Source organism: Pristiophorus japonicus, chromosome 8, assembly GCF_044704955.1.
Source record: "Pristiophorus japonicus isolate sPriJap1 chromosome 8, sPriJap1.hap1, whole genome shotgun sequence".
Classification (NCBI taxonomy): domain Eukaryota; kingdom Metazoa; phylum Chordata; class Chondrichthyes; family Pristiophoridae; genus Pristiophorus; species Pristiophorus japonicus.
In genome coordinates this window covers 219,631,603-219,648,021 of record NC_091984.1, presented here as the reverse complement: position 1 = coordinate 219,648,021, position 16,419 = coordinate 219,631,603, and the positions used below count along the sequence as shown (strand labels likewise).

Below are 16,419 nucleotides of genomic sequence, written 5' to 3'. Positions count from 1 at the left end.
TGTTAGATTACATTTAATGCGGAGAATGTGAGGTGATCCTTTTTGAGAGGAAGAATAAAAGAACAAAAATACTAAGTGGTAAAACTTTAAAAGTGAGAGAAAAATTTGTTGGGAAGAGGGTAGGTTATCGAGGTCAGAAAGAAAGAAAGGTAGAGAGATCAGTGAACACTTCAGATGATCACCAATATATAGACAAAGCTTTTATATAGATAGATTCATGTAGTTAAAGCTGTTCCTTCTGAGTGAACAGGGGCCATAGCGTGAGCCTTGGAATTCAGCTGGTCGTGGAAATACACATACCAATCTATCACGTTGCTTTGGTTCTTCAGCACACGAGCATTTACATAGTTTATATATATTTGGTAATCAGCCATTTGTGGGTCCTGTGGATCTAATCTATACTGCTTTAAAACAGATGCCTTTTAATCCTTCCAGAATATAGGCTTCTCTGATTCTGCAACTAACAGAGTGAGGATGGCTTCTCTGAGTTTAGTACCTGTTTAATGCTTCATAACCCCTTGATGCTGACTTACATTACTGAAGTAGCTTGCAGAAAAAACTCTTGATTTGATGTGTGCTGTATACATAATGTCCATCTATTTCTGTTTACCTATGCAATCTATTCAACTTGTACTAATCTAAGCAACCAATAGATGAGACTTTCATTTTTCCGCTTGGACGTTAACCAGGTGGACGTAAAAGACCCCATGGGATTATTTTTTTGACTAAGCACAGGGGAGTTTTCCCGCTGTCCTGGCCAACATTTATCCCTGAACCAACATCTCTCACATTATCTGGTCGTTATTTAATTGCTATTTGTGGGAGCTTACTGTGTGCAAATTGGCTGCTACGTTTCTTACATTACAACAGTGACTACGTTTCAAAAGTACTTAATTGGCTGCAAAGTGCTTTGGGGCTTTGAGTCGTGAAAGGCGCTGTATAAATGCAGGTCCTTTCCTTTCTGGATCCTGACTGACTGCAAGAGGGATTTCAAAACATGTTTATTTGGTGATAGCTGTATTAAGTTTAGTGTGTGTGCACATGTTTAACTTAAAATTTGGAATAAGAAAAGACCACTTTGCCCATTAAGCCTGCTTCTTCAACACTCTGTAAACATCCAGAGTATTCAGCCTTCCTCATTTTCATTTTTACTCCTGTCTTCCAGACAAATTCTCTTTTCTCCCTCCCCCAATGTCATCCTAGCACAGCAAGTTGTTGACAAATGAAGATACCGATCATTTCAATCTTTATAATCGCAAATCTGATTCCCAGTTGCCAATTAAAGGAACTGATTGCCTGAGCCTCAGCTGCTTTTCCCTGGAGATTGCTTTTGTTGGATTAGGATGGCATGGTTACTTGTGGCCTTGTACGGCTATTTTGGTGTTTCCTAAGAAAAATTGACACTTTGCAAATAGTTACAGATCACATATTATTCAGCAAATAATGCTTAGTCTTTCATAATGTAAATGCTTAGTTTGAATGTATGAGGTGTTGCAGTTTAGACTCTTCCCCCAAATTTCCCCATCTTCAGTGATTTGCAATTTCCATAAATGGACATGATCTGAAACTTCTAATTTTGGGTGTGTCGTGAATAGGAGCAGTGCACCTCAAGGCTAATTGGAAGTTTTTTTTTTAACCTAGGTATGTTTTCACCAGATATTACACACATTTCTCACTATACAGTCCTGTTCTCTCCAACAGATGGAAAAATGACAAGTTTCGGGGCTCAATTTTCCTCAGTGATTTGCACTGTTTTTTTGGCGCGCGGTCGCTTTTTTTGGCCTAAATTTTAAAAATCCAAGTTTCCCCAAAGTTTGTGCGCCAGCGTAACTCAGTTACGATTTTTTTAGGTTAGTTTTTTTTGCGTCATAGGGGGCGTAACCTGATGTCTGCGCCAGTTTTTCACAATTATGCAAGTTTGGCCAACTTACATTTCTCCTAGGACGGCGAATGTGACCACTCCTGAAAAACATTCTGGGCACTTAAGAAAAACCAGCGCACATCAAAAAAATTGGCACAGAAAGACACCATTGTTTATAGGCGAAGTTTTGGAATGAGTCAAGAATACATATGCATCTTCAAGCTTAAATTTCTCAAACTTAAAATGCAGAAAAGGGAAGTTTCATGGAATTCTTTAAGTTTTGATTTTTTTTTTAAAGTGCCACACCACCACCGAACGTCTCCAAACCGGGTTCGAGGGTCAGAGTGTCGGCCAGCAGAATCGGTCCCTCGCCCGAACACGGGCTCGGAGCTCGGCTTGAAAAGAAGCCCGGGCGGGGGGAACGCGAACTGAAGGCATGAGAAGCCTTACACAAATGGTGGGGGGGGGGGGGGGTTCCCGATCATTACGCATGCTCAGACCTGGGTGTGGTCCATACTAGGGCACCGACCTTGGGGAGAGGGAGAACAAAGTACCTTGTCCTGCCTGCCGTTTTGAGCTTCTTGCAAAGGTACAATTTAATCATGGGGGCAATACTGACAATGCCATACCTTGTGCAAGCCTTCTGCATGATGATGCTGTGGAGGAGACTATTGATTCGACGTCATCGCATGAGGAGTCTCGGAGCACGTAGGATGATGGGCAGGAGGCCTTACCCATATCAGGTATATCGAGACAGGCGGTCATACCTGCACCTGAGTGATGCAGACTGTGTAAGAAGGCTGTGTTTCCGCAAAGAAGTTGTAACCGAGATCTGTGAGTTAGTAAAAGCAGACCTGCAACCTAGAAACGCCAGGAGGACTGCTTTATTAGTTGAAGTGAAGATTACAGCTGCATTTTCATTCTATGCATCTGGATCATTCCAGGCCACAACTGGGGATGTGTGCACCATTTCTCAAAATGCAACACACACCTGCATTTAGCAGGTGACTGCTGCACTATATGCCCAGAGGAATGACTATATAAAGTTCCCCATGATCACCCAGGCAATGCATGAAAGTGCTGTCGAATTCTCCAGGATTGCTGGCTTCCTAAAGGTAAAGGCATTGATTGTACCCACATCGCCTTGTGAGCACCTTTGGAGGATTCCGAGATGTACAGGAACAGAAAAGGCTTCCACTCCATTAATGTGCAACTCGTGTGTGACGACATGCATCGCATCATGTCAGTTGTTGCAAGATACCCTGGGAGCACCCATGATGCGTTCATCCTACGTGAGAGTGCTATATCTGCCATGTTTCAGCAGCAGCCAGAAGGGCAGAGCTGGCTACTGGGAGACGAGGGGTATGGCCTCGCCAATCGGCTCCTGATGCCTCTACGCGTAACCCGGACGTAAGCCGGGAATACAACATGTCACACATTGCGATGCGCAGCATAATAGAGAGGACCATTGGCATCTTGAAACAGCATTTCCGATGCCTGGACCATTCTGGAGGCTACTTGCTATACTCCCCTGAGATTGTCGATCAGTTCACTGTTGTGTGCTACGTGCTGCATGCTGCATAACTTAGCCATCCTGAGGCAGCAGATGGTAGTAGACCAACCTGAGGTGATAGTGGCTGATGATGATGAGGATGAGGAAGACGATGATAAGGAAGCCAGGCAACCACCTGAACTCTGAGCACAGCGGCGGAGGAGAGCAGGCCGTCGTGCCCCTTTAATGATTGCTCGAGCCTTTCGCGAGCAGCTCATCTGTGAACGTTTTGCTGCCTGAAGGCTCAGCGGCAACAATTTCAAATGGACCATATTTACTATTTGGACCTGTCCCGTAATGTGTTGTGTTAATGGAACAAATGATTGAAATGATTCTTGTTTATTTCAAAAAGTTGTTAATAATGGAAAAAATAATGTAAATTATTCAGTTATAATGTACAATATATTTTATTCAAAAGTTTAACAAACATTTGTTTGTACTTAACTAAACTTTAATAAAAATATTCTTGTATCAAACTTTAAAGTTTTCAGTTAAGATCACTTACAAACTCCAAGATCACTTACAAACTTTTTAACTTGTAAATTTACATAACTTGCAAAAAACTTTTAATTTGAGAATAGTTACAACAGTAACAGTAATAATAATAACAGCAACAAAGAAAGGCTGCACCCATCTCTCCTCCACCTTATTCTAAGACCGCCTGGTCATGGGATTTTAGTGGGGGTGTCCGACATTCCCTCCCTCATGTGCCCTGACAGTGTGTCAACTACCTGCAACATTCCCTCCCTCATGTTCACTGACAGCACATCAACTACCTGAGACATTCCCTCCCTCATGTTCCCGGACAGTGTTCCCATTTCTCGTGAGTGTTGTTACTTCTCCCGACAGTCCCGATACCTCATCACCCACCCCACTGATGGTGTCCAGGAGTGATCGCGTAAGATCAATGCTTGCCGCACTCATTGCCATCATTTGAACCATCATTTGAACCTCAGGAGAGTGCTGTCGAGCTCTCCTTTCCCATCTCACCCTGGACTCGCTGTATCCCACCAGGACCCACAGCCTCGGACGGTGGGACCCTGGGTGTGCCTCGCTGTATCCCACTGGGACCCGCAGCCTCAGACGGTGGGAAACCATGGAATGTCCCAGCAACACTCGTACCACTCGGGAAAGGGGCTGCCGCCTCAATGGGCGGCTCCTGCGCCACCTCCAAAGAGAGTACAACAGTGGGGGCTTCATCCATCACCTCCCCCTCCCTATCCCCCTCACCTCCATGCTCTTGGTCTGGAAGGTGGGATTCATCCACGTCTGAATCTTCTGCATCGTCAGTGCTGGCCTCAAGTTCTGTAAAATATAACAGAACAGACAAATGGTTAGCAGCAGAGGAGGGGGGCAGGGTGGGTGGTATGAGTAGGCTCTCAGCGCAGGCAGCAGGCTGATTTGAAGGACCACGATGAATGATAGCACATTGCATCAACCGAAGCATAGCTGATGGAGACATCCCCATGAACCGAAGCATGGCTAGCCCATGCAGTAATTAACATTTAGCAAAGCCAGACTGGAATTTGCAGGACTTGCCCTCTCCCTCGAGTGTGGGCCGAACTTGTGCAGTGGTAGTTGCTTTTCTCCAGACAGGACCCATCAAAGCTGCGACCCCCTCTTCCAAGGGTGTCAGTAGGTGCAGATTTGCCGGGCCTCCTCCTGTTCGAGTTCTTCCCGTTTGTTATGTGCCACCTTCCTCTGCAAAGATGAAAATACAACTTTTTAGAGAGGGTGTTTTTTTGCTGGTGTATATATACATACAGAAGCTAAAAAATTTGCAAAACTAGTTGTACAAACTATTTTGTCTCAAGTGGTTCTTGGAAACTGGGATATCTCCAGATGTTTGTGGATGCAGCAACATTTGTGCCTTCCTCAGTGTTCTGGCCATTATTTATCACTCATCCAACATTTAAAAAAAAAAAACCCAGATTATTTGGTCATTATTATATTGCTGTTGTGGGAGCTTGCTGTGCGCAAATTTTTCCATTTTTCCTACGTTACAACAGTCGCTACACTTCCAAAAATACTTCATTGGCTGTAAAGGATGCTCTGAGGTCGTGATCGGCGCTCTATAAATGAAAGCCCCCCCCCCCCCCCGACCGTAGAATGTTCTTGGATAATAACCAAAGTTGAACAAAAGGACAGGGAGAGCTAGTCACACTTAAACCATCCACAGACTTCGGACACTCCACATCAGAGTGTCATTCTGCCAGTTGCTTTTCAGAAGCTTTGATTCTTTCTCAGCAAGCCAGCAATTATTATAAGAATTCTTTCTATTACCCAAGTGAATGGGGTGGACAGCAGGCCCATTGCTGTCTGGAAACAGGGGCTTGAGAAACAGCCTTTTTTAGAAACATAGAAAATAGTTGCAGGAGTAGGACATTCGGCCCTTCGAGCCTGCACCACCATTCAATATGATCATAGCTGATCATGCACTTCAGTACCCCATCCCTGCTTTCTCTCCATACCCCTTGATCCCTTTAGCCATAAGGGCCACATCTAACTCCCTTTTGAATATATCTAACGAACTGGCCTCAACAACTTTCTGCTGTAGAGAATTTCATATGCTCACAACTCTGAGTGAAGAAGTTTCTCCTCATCTCGGTCCTTATTGGCTTATCCCTTATCCTTAGACTGTGACCCCTGGTTTTCTTCTGGTATGACGTCCGTTTAATGATTGTGGCAGTCACCAGAGACTGAGCTCCCCTCTTCTCTCTTGGTGGCAAATCTGCATGCGTTATTATTTCACAAAGCCGAGGTACCAGTCAGACAACCTTGACCTGATTAGGTTTTGTTCATAGGTAGTGATGTAAACCGAAGCCAGTATCTTCCCCTTGAGCTAGAAGCTAATTTACAGCATTGCATACTGCTTAAACTCAGGGGGCCCTATGGCAAAGACAACTGAATTATTTTTAGACGCAACCAAAAAAGCTTTGTTTCAAATTCACAATACTTGGTCTCACTAAAAATCTTGAATAAAAAGATCTGATGCAGAAACGACTTGCCTTTTAAGCAGCACCGAGGTCTGCTTCTGTCACACATGGGTGTAAAAGTACTAAAGAAAATATCGTAAAGAAAATAAAGTAACCTTGCTGAACGTTGCCTTTTTCTTCCTGTTACCAGGATCAGTGTGATTCGCGCCCACCAACAGCGAGACCACCTGACCAAGAAGCCAATCAGCCATTCCTCGTCACCAACACCGAGACAAGAGAGCTTCCAGAAGTACCCATTCGGCGACAGAGACACCAGGGTAAACGCACGAGCCAGTGGCAGTTTTCTTTCACACTGAGTACTAACCAGAGGCCAGCTGTCGGGAGTGGGGGGAGGAAGGGGGAAATCTGAGGAAGAGTCAGCTGGGGCTATTCTTGTGCAGCTTTTTAATTGCTGGTTGTACAGCAACATTGGGAAGGTCTGGGAACATTGACTGAACTACTACATTGGCCAGGAAAGGCATTGTGGCGTATCAACATGAGGGAGAAAATTGTTTTTCCCCCTGCCCTACCCCAACTTTAATTCTATTCTCTGCTGCAAGGACTCCATCATCCTGGAGTACAGTTTCTAAAGTGCTGGCAGTCCTTCAATACTACAGCAGAGTAATCATTCTTCATATATGTGCCTTGATGGTGGGAGTCTGTGGACTAACCCCAACTCGGTGTACATGCACTTTACAATGCAGGTCACTGGACAGTATTAAGGAGCAGGACGTGCAACTTTCCCTTCGCGTCCCCCCAGACCCCCCCCGCAGCCTAGGGCGCTGAGGTCAATCATGCCCTTCCTCCTGCTGCAGCTGAGATCAGCTCACTCTGCACAGACCAAGGATTAAAGATGGTTTCTAATGGTGCGGTACCATGCCAGAAGGTGCCGTACCTACTGAATCATCGGGGAAATTGAACAAGTTTCTTGTCCTTTGTATGAAATGTTTAGTCCGAGTTCCCAACTTTAAATGTTAAACAGAGGAGTAAAGTAATTGATTGATTGGCGTTTTGTGTTCTGCCATTTAATTAAACTGTTTGCAGCACATTCTATGTGTGGCTGCTTAGCAAAGTGAGTTTATAAAGGATAGTTTTTTTGGTCTTAAAATTTACGCTTGTAATGCTCTTCGTGATTGGTATTCTGTGAATACAGGAGATGTCGGACCCAATCATTTTTCCCATCTGGATGACGTTGTCCAGCCAAGACCAGCAATTCGACATTCGTTAAGAATGAAAACAACAGGAGCTCCAGCAACATTCAGGCACGGGAGTGGGGTCCCAAAATCCCTAACAAGCCAAGATACGGAGGCTGTCGCCCCAAGTACCAGAATGGTCAAGGTTCCCAACAGAGAAGCATCTGAGCTGAGGAGGCGGGCCCGGAAACCTCTGGAACAATCAGTGGGCTCCGCTCGTCCTATTGGAGATGTGTTTCCAGAAAGCTACAAACCCACGTTTCCCCACACACATGCTGCTAGACCCAGGTGAAAGTGTTTTGAACACTAGGGGCAAGTAAATGAGCATCTAGATCATTTTAAACACCATCCTTTTTAAAACCCAGTCTAATCACCCATAGCACATCAATGGATATTTTCTTCTAGACATTTGTTGACTTCTGGAAACTGGTGACAGGAATGATTGATGAGAGCTTGTTCCTGATGACTGGCTGCCATAAGTGCACCTCATTGTGTGCCCGAGCCATGTGGACTAAGAGAGCCAGGATTCCTGCTTCTGATCACTGAGCTTGTGACCCTCCCCACTGAAAAGTGCCTGTGTGTTGATGTGAAGTGAGGTGAGAACAGGATCAGGCTCTGTTCTAATGCCCTCAGGGTAAAACAGTCTGTGGTGATGATCACTATTGAGGCTTGCACATTACGAATGGCTACTTAGATGCGATACACTTGAGGTGAACTGCACCCAATGAATTGTACTCCACATGTCAACATCTCCAGGAGAGAAGGGTTGAAAATTGGAGGGGAGAGTAAGCCCAGGCTCTTTGTTTCAAGTTATTGGATGTACATTTTCTTTAGGGCAACCCCCCCCCCCCCAATATGATTGTCTTTCACTCACCCGATTGGGCTGTGTTCAGATGCTGGTTTGCTTAACCCTGTGGATTTCAGTTCGCTTGCATGTTAAGTTTTGATGTTATTCGGTGACGCTGCTCTTTCATATACCACTGTGCTGTTAGAGTGCGTGCTGGCACGGGTTTGACCATGATTCCCTACAAAATGCATTTCTCGCCTTGTCCCATGTAGAGGTCTGAGAACAGCTCACTCGTTCACCTTCTCACATGGGGACATTCCATGGAGTAGAAAGTAGTGTGTTGTGGGCTTCCTTTCCCGTGTAGCACTGAGCTACACAAATCCAAAGATCCAAATGTTCGGGAAGGCAGGGAAGAGTTTCGAGGTTGGGAGAGGAAAAGCAGTTTTGATTTCTAGTGCTGATTGTTAATCACTGACCCCCGCGACCCTGCTGGTGCATTTATGTGGACATCGGGCGAGGATGAGATCACTGCGGTGTCTTTAGTGGTTGAATAGCTTGCTGCCACTTGCCACCTAGGTTTACACGTGAAGCACGACCATTTGGATGTGGAATTGTTACCTGTGGAACTGTAAGATTCAGTCATCAGGAGAGGGAGAAGATTGGGGGGTTGAAGGCACTTTTTAAAAAGCAGATTTCTGACTTGGGGATTCGTAAGGTGAGCTTGTATGTATTTGCTCACCTTTTGCTCGCTGCTGTTACTGAGTGCCTCTTCACCAGCTTTGAATTTATTTTCTACTCCCAAATGACATCCTTTCTAAAAGAAGCAACACATCATCAACCATAATGATCATAATTATAGTAAGCTGTGAAATAGAGAGTCCTCAATAAGCATAAGCAGATATTGCAGGATATTCTGACTACAGGGCTCGGATACCAGTTTTCCCCCCCCCCCCCCTCCCCTCGTGAGTCCATGTACATGTATGCATGCATGTCTGAGACCAATATGTTATAGTTTAAACGCTCAAGAATAAACTGCTTTACAGAATCAATGACTGTCTTAGAGGTTATGCAGCACTTTTCCAGATTCAGTTTGGTGCTGAATAGTTCCAAGGACAATTCTTGCAGAAAAGTTAAAAGCCAGTGGTGCTTCAGTGTGCTAAACTGCTGTTCTTTCACCACAGAAGCATGGGTTCCAATCTGATCTTTATTAAAACCATGGATTTGTTATGGGAAGGTTGTGTCTGACTAACTTGATTGAATTTTTTGAGGAGGTAACCAAGAGGGTCGATGAGGGCAGTGCGTACGATGTAGTGTATATGGATTTTAGCAAAGCTTTTGATAAGGTCCCACATGGCAGACTGGTCACGAAAGTAAAAGCCCATGGGATCCAGGGCAAAGTGGCAGGTTGGATCCAAAATTGGCTCAGAGGCGGAAGCAAAGGGTAATGGTTGATGGGAGTTTTTGTGACTGGAAGGCTGTATCCTTCCAGGTGTTCCGCAGGGTTCAATGCTGGGTCCCTTGGTTTTTGTAGTATATATCAGTGACTTGAACTTGAATATTAGGGGTATGATTAAGAAGTTTGCAGATTACACCAAAATAGGCTGCGGATTGCAGGAAGATATCCATGTACTGGTCAGGTGAGCGGAACAGTGACAAATGGAATTCAATCCGGATAAGTGTGAGGTAATGCATTTGGGGAGGTCTACCAAGGCAAGGGAATACACATTAAATGGTACGACACTGAAAAGTGTAGTGGAACAAAGGGACCTTGGAGTGCAGGTCCACAGATCCCTAAAGGTAGCAGGCCAGGTGGATAGATAAGGTGGTTAAGATGGCATATGGAATACTTGCCTTTATTAGTTGAAGCATGGAATACAAGAGCAAGGAGGTTATGCTTGATCTGTATAAAACACTGGTTAGGCTGCAGCTTGGAGTACTATTTGCAGTTCTGGTACAGGAAGCACTGGAAAGGGTGCAGAGGAGATTTACAAGAATATTGTCTGGACTGGAGAATTTTGGCTGAGGAAAGATTGGAGATGCTGGGTCTGTTTTCTTTGGAACAGAAGAGGCTGAGGGGAGACCTGATTGAGGTGTATAAAATTATGAGGGGCGTTGATAGAGTAGCTAGGAAGGACCTGTTTCCCTCGGCAGAGGGACCAACAACCAGGGGGCATAGATTTAAAGTAATTGGGGGGAGGTTTAGAGGAGATATGAGGGGAAGTTTCTTCACCCATAGGGTAGTGGGGGTCTGGAACTCATGGTAGAGGCAGAAACCCTCACCACATTTAAAAAAAAATACTTGGATGTGCACTTGAAGTGCTGTAACCTACAGGGCTATGGACCAAGAGCTAGAAAGTGAGATTAGGCTGGATAGTTGGCCGGTGCGGACATGATGGGCCGAAATGGCCTCCTTCTGTGCTGTAAATTTCTATGATTCTAAAAGGGGTGGGGAGAGATGATGGCAGTTTGCAGACACACTATTGTTTTGATCAGTCCCAGTGGAAATAAATCAATTTGTTCTAAGATCATTGTATTGAAATTTTTAGAATCCAATTTCAACAGATTAGACTTTTTCCTACAATCTACAGGTTTTAGAAACTCCAAATTTGTACCAACTAACCATTACTTCTTGATTTATCCCATCCTCTCTCCAACTCTTTTCAACCTTGGTGGTCTCCTGCACTATCGGCCTTGGTTCTTTGTCTGTATTTTCTCATTGAATACAAAGATAGCAGAGTGCCCCCTGATTCTGTTCTTGCTGGGTGAGCTTCTCCATGCACATGACTTGTTTAGTGGGACCAACATTTACCATTTCCTTCTTAGTGTCTTTATAACACCTTTGTTTACCTTTTAGTCTGAGAACCGAAGGATCTAGGATTGCCAGGAGTGCAGTTCCTGCTACCTCCAGGAGCAGAGTTCCAGGAATAAAGGTAAGAAATATTTGGAAAGGAAAGAAAATTGAGACTCCGATTAAAGGCAGATGGTAAATATAAAGGGAAGAATAATTAAAGTAAAATACTTCACTCCATGCGCTCCTATGTATGCAGATTTTTTTTCCTTTCCCGCTATGGGGGTTTTCTCTTTCCCCCATAACCCCCTCTGATATTCCTGTTTCAAGTTTCTACACATGGCTGAAGGATGAGTAATACCAGATGGAGTGCTGATCAGGGGTCTCTATAACTGGAAGATTTCAGTATCGGCTAAGCTCATAGCCAATTGAGCAAAGACCATCAATCCCAAATTAGTCTACCTGTTAGTTTTGATTGTATCATTAATGAGTTAACCATTTGCTGTTCATACCCATTTTGCTCTCTTACCAAGTATTAACCCTGCTAAGTAAGGGTTTCAGGTCCATTCCTTCATCCATCTCCCGTTTCCATAGGTCTTGCTTGATCCTCCTTAAAAGCAGTCCATAATTAAGAAGCTCAAAATCCTTCAGACTGTCGAATGGCTTGCTGTCATTTGTTGTCTAGGCTCGGGCATGAGGAATGGTCAGTGAGCAACTGTACCAGAGGGCTGCAGGAAGCCGTGGAACTGTACCCGTACCTTTTTTCAGGGGAAAAAGTTTGTCAAAAAAAAGTTTCTATTTAATGTTATTTTTATCTTCAATTTTATTACTTAAAAAAAAAATTACATTTAGTAGAAAAGTTTAATTGAATATTGTTCCCAAAATCAGTATTCTTAAAATATTAGATGAACTTTCTTTGTAATTAAATATCATATTCTGTTTGATTTCCCCTGATGGCTCAGTTGGTCCAGTGTGAAATTGAATCAGACAGACCAGAAAGGTTCCAAGTCTGATCTCCAATCTCTGCAGTGTGAGCCAATCTCAGCTGGTCTTGGTGCCCCTGCACTAAGGAGAGGGAACAATAGCTGTCAGGGTTCCTGCATCTGATCACTAGCCAATGATTCCTGGTGGGAAGTGCGCATGGATGGCTGTTGGGTGCAAATGATGTATAGCTTGCTGATGTTCACTGGGCTTACAAGTGGCTGCTCAGATGAGGTACCAGGGAACGTCGCTGGCCAACAGAACTGTGCTGTAGCATTTTCAGGAGAGTCATCGTCTTAGGCAGCCCCTCGGAGTCGAGGATAACTTGCTTACACACTGACTTCTCAGGCGACTGATGAGTCCAATGCAGGACCTAGTCTCTGTCACAGGTGGGGCGGACGGTGGTTAGAGGGACAAGTGGGTGGAGTGCTTGGGATTCGTGCGCACCTTCCAGACAGTGACATGATTGAAGGGGGAATGTGTTATTAACTGCCAAGAAGCACCCATGTGATTAAAGGGCTCCGTTTTATCTCTTTCTCCATTGCAGCCGAATATACCGAAAACAAGGCCAGAAAATGATGGGAAAGAAGAGGAGTGACGAAATGGAACTGAACTACTCATTACAATGGTGTCCAACTCCTAAATTATATTTAGTGCTAAAACTCAGGACTTTATTTTCCTATGCAAAGAAAATATTTATGAGTGTGGTTTAAGTGGTAGTGTTTTTATTTCCTCTTTTAACTCAGTTTTTGCTGTAGGGTTAAAAAAAAAAAGTTGATTAACAGGAGCTCTTTTTTTTGAATCCCTGCACCATATAATAATTAAAACAGCAAATAGACATTTTAATTTAGAGATTTTCTGTGCACTAGAAGGATCTTGGAGATAAATTGGGGCAAGTTTGCTTACACAGCTGAGCGACAGTTTGAAAAAAACCATGAAAAGCCCATTTTGGTACCTCATTCCATTTCAACAGGACATGCTGTGGAAAATCACAACTTGAACAAACCTCTCCCAAGGATGTTTTTATCTTGTGTAATCAGTTCAAAGCATCACACCATAGAAAAGGTCTCTTGCTAAGTTTAATAATCTAACACATCCCAAACCATAAGCTTGAATAGTACCTAGCCATTTCAAGCACCCTAGGGGATAGCCTGAAATTTCTTCCATGGTTCTTGATGTGTGCAATTTCTATTTTATATGTTTGTGAAGGTTTTGGGTCAGTGCTGATAGTGACGGTATCTGTCTCTTTGCCTTTGCTGTCATTTTTCTCTCTTGTAGTTTGTTTTTCTCTCACTGCTGGCTCATTCTGGTTCTGTATTGTGCTCACTCTCTGCCTCGTTTTCTGCTGTCTTTGTGCGTCCTTAATTATCTGCTTCACTCCCGTGTGCTCATTCTCTGCTGTCTCTCTCGTGCATTCATTTGTGCACAATTGCATCATGCAGGGACCACCATATTTGTTGTGGTCAGTACAGATTTAATGAGAAATAATTCTCTGCCTTTCAGGGAAATTTGACATCATATATGTTATAAAAGCTTTAATATATAAATCTGCATTTTAAGAGTTGCAGACCCAGTTCTATTGGCTGTGATGATGAAGTGTCAGCTGAGTTGTTTTGGAATCATGCCTGCTGCTCTGGGCATCTTTAAAAATACAGAAACTGTGGAGGCAATTTATTAGAATTGTATTTACACTTTTAATGGTAATACTTGGATAATTTAGAAAGCTCCAGGTGGGTTAGAATTGTTATTTAGAACTTTGAACTCTGACCCTTTGTTGCTGGAAGAAGTTGGTGCATAAGGAAGTTTAAAAGTAGCAGTTTAGACTGAAAAAACTATGAACTACCCCATCTTCAGTCTTGCATTGGTTGGGAGCTGGTAAACATACTTAATGAAAATTATACTCTTTTTATAAATGGGGCGGGGGTTTCAGAAAATTTAAGAGAGGGAAGGTGCGAAGTTCAAGATCTCAATGAAAAAAGGTGGTAAAAATGCAAAGTAAACTGAGGTGCTTGCTTGGAAAGGTGTGAAGTGTGAGAAAAAAAGTTACCAAGTTCAGCCAGGCAATCAGGGGCAGAGGGAAGGAAAGGGGTCAGGGGAAGGAGAAGACTTCAGGACCAAGTCATCTCTGGCAAACCTCATGACCCATCTCGGGAGCAGCCTTGCTGGGAAAGGATTACCTACCTGCCTGTGTGCAGGTAAGAAATGCGGTCCAATTGGTAGAGAAATTTTAATGCAGAAAGTTAATTTATATGGGGCAGTAAATAGAAATAAATTGCTCATATAACAGGTTACATTTGTGGTGTACACTGTAGAATTGCTGTTCTTGGGTATAGTGTAAGCATGCCTTTTGTGCAGCCTTTTAAATGTGTTAAAAGTAAATACAATTATTCAGTTAACCAATTTAAATTAGAAAAGGACACCCCTTGCAGTAACTCCTGTTAAAACAACTAGTAAGCTTTTTGCTGCCTCTATAGCAGGGAGGAGGGGGAGGATTTGAGTACACTTCTATTGGTATTTATTAGTTGACTGCGACGATGTCTTATTTAGATTTATAAAATCGTCATAGGAGGGGGGAAGCTCCAGTTTTGAATGCAAGAAGAATTTTTGTTCAGTGTGGATCAGATGTCGCAGTCCTGCCACTGATTCTACAGTGGGTAGGTTGTAGGACATTTTAAAACTTTGTACATTGTCCAGTGGTGAAATGTTCGTTCTTGCCATTAATGTGTTTGTATAGTTTTAAACATCTTTGTTGTAAACTTGTGCTCATTTTAAAATGTAACAGAGGTGTGTCCAGAGTTGCATCTGTTAGAACTAGGTTTATGACCTTGATGAATTCAAAGAGCTATTGCTTGCTCCTAATTCTAGTGTCTCTGTTTGGCCATGTTCATACGGTCAGGGAGACCAGTAAAGAAAATGGTTACTTTACTTGGGCTATATTTTTTTAAAGTGTGAATCGGATCAGGTCAGTTCATCATGTAACTGAGAAATTGGCGCTTGCCCCTCAAGATGAGGGCACGAGTGGTCATTCCACCCCCCCCTTCCTTCAGCTTATTGGCAGAAAGACGCTGGCAATGGTGCTGGGTTGGGCTCGGTGCCTAACCTGTCAGGATCAGTTATCAAACTGCAAATCCAGCAACGCCAGTACTCTATGCACCCCTCTTTGAATGAGGAAATGTAGCTGAGGTTTGATGTACCTAATGGTATCTTTTTCTCTCCCATGCCGACCAGCTCATGAGGCAACCACTGCTTTTACATTCAGCACATCAAAGTCTAGCTTGTTTCCATAATGAAGACCCCTTTTAAGATGTGGATAGATTGTTAGCCTGACTGCTGAACATTATGCTGCATATAAAATGTTCTTTGTGATCCATTTCTTCTCTATTCTCTCCCCACCCACCCCTCCAGCTTTCTTGACTCTCTGTGGTTCCACCCAATAGGGAACTTGACAGATGCTCCTTGGAAGGAGGGCTTTACAGCTCTGAGCAATCCATGCGCCAAATTAACTCAAACACGAAGACTTATTTTGCTTAATGTGATGCTTTATCAATGGGGAAGGGGAGGGTGTTATTTTAATTTACTTGAGAGATGGTGACATTAATTTCCTGTGGGTGGAGAGAGTGGACTAAGACCTATAGTGTAAACGTGTGTATATTATGTAGTTCTTGTAATAGAATAGTTATCTATCCCTGCTTCTTGGACAGGATTGTGGTTGGTGGGGGGGGGGGAAGGAAAGAGAGAGAGGGGAGAGGAGGAGACGAGAGAGCGAGAATAAGAATGCACTGTTGCAATTCTGGAGCTTGGTAGCAGAATGCCAGTTTAGGGGTTGCAAGGAAAGCAGAGCACTTAGTCACTGGCTAGACTGTAGTTTATTTTAGGCACCCTTTTAATCCTGAATTTGCATCTCATGGCAAAATTATTTTCCCCACTCCCTCGTTCATTTTTTCCCCCAAAATTGCTCTCTACATTACATTACATTAAAAGCTGATGGAACACCTCTTCAGAATGCTGTTATGTCCTTCAAACCAGCATGAGTGTGGAACATCCACTTATGTTTGGCCGCGCATACTGTACACACAACCCATGCCACACATTACGTGGACTGAGTTTGGTGGCAATGTATCCTTTAAATAGCTGAAAGATTCTGTCTCATGCCATTGTGGGTTTGTATCACCAGCATACATTTAACTGATTGAAATCTTTTTATCAGCCTCAAGATTTAATATTAGACAACTGTAAATGTATTGATTTACAATATATAATAAAGGAGGTTAAGCAATGGTTA

General features: G+C 43.4%; 1 protein-coding gene across 3 annotated transcripts in view; it reads left to right on the top strand.

Annotated features, from left to right (window-relative positions):
* trafd1 (TRAF-type zinc finger domain containing 1) overlaps positions 1-16,419 on the top strand; it is a 52,732-nt gene extending 36,313 nt beyond the window's left edge. For all 3 annotated transcript variants that reach the window (XM_070887934.1, XM_070887936.1, XM_070887935.1), the window contains exons 9-12: positions 6,540-6,666; positions 7,542-7,869; positions 11,223-11,298; positions 12,685-16,419. In XM_070887934.1, coding sequence (XP_070744035.1) covers positions 6,540-6,666; positions 7,542-7,869; positions 11,223-11,298; positions 12,685-12,735 — 582 coding nt within the window. In that variant the 3' untranslated portion in view covers positions 12,736-16,419. The remainder of the gene's footprint in view (positions 1-6,539; positions 6,667-7,541; positions 7,870-11,222; positions 11,299-12,684) is intronic.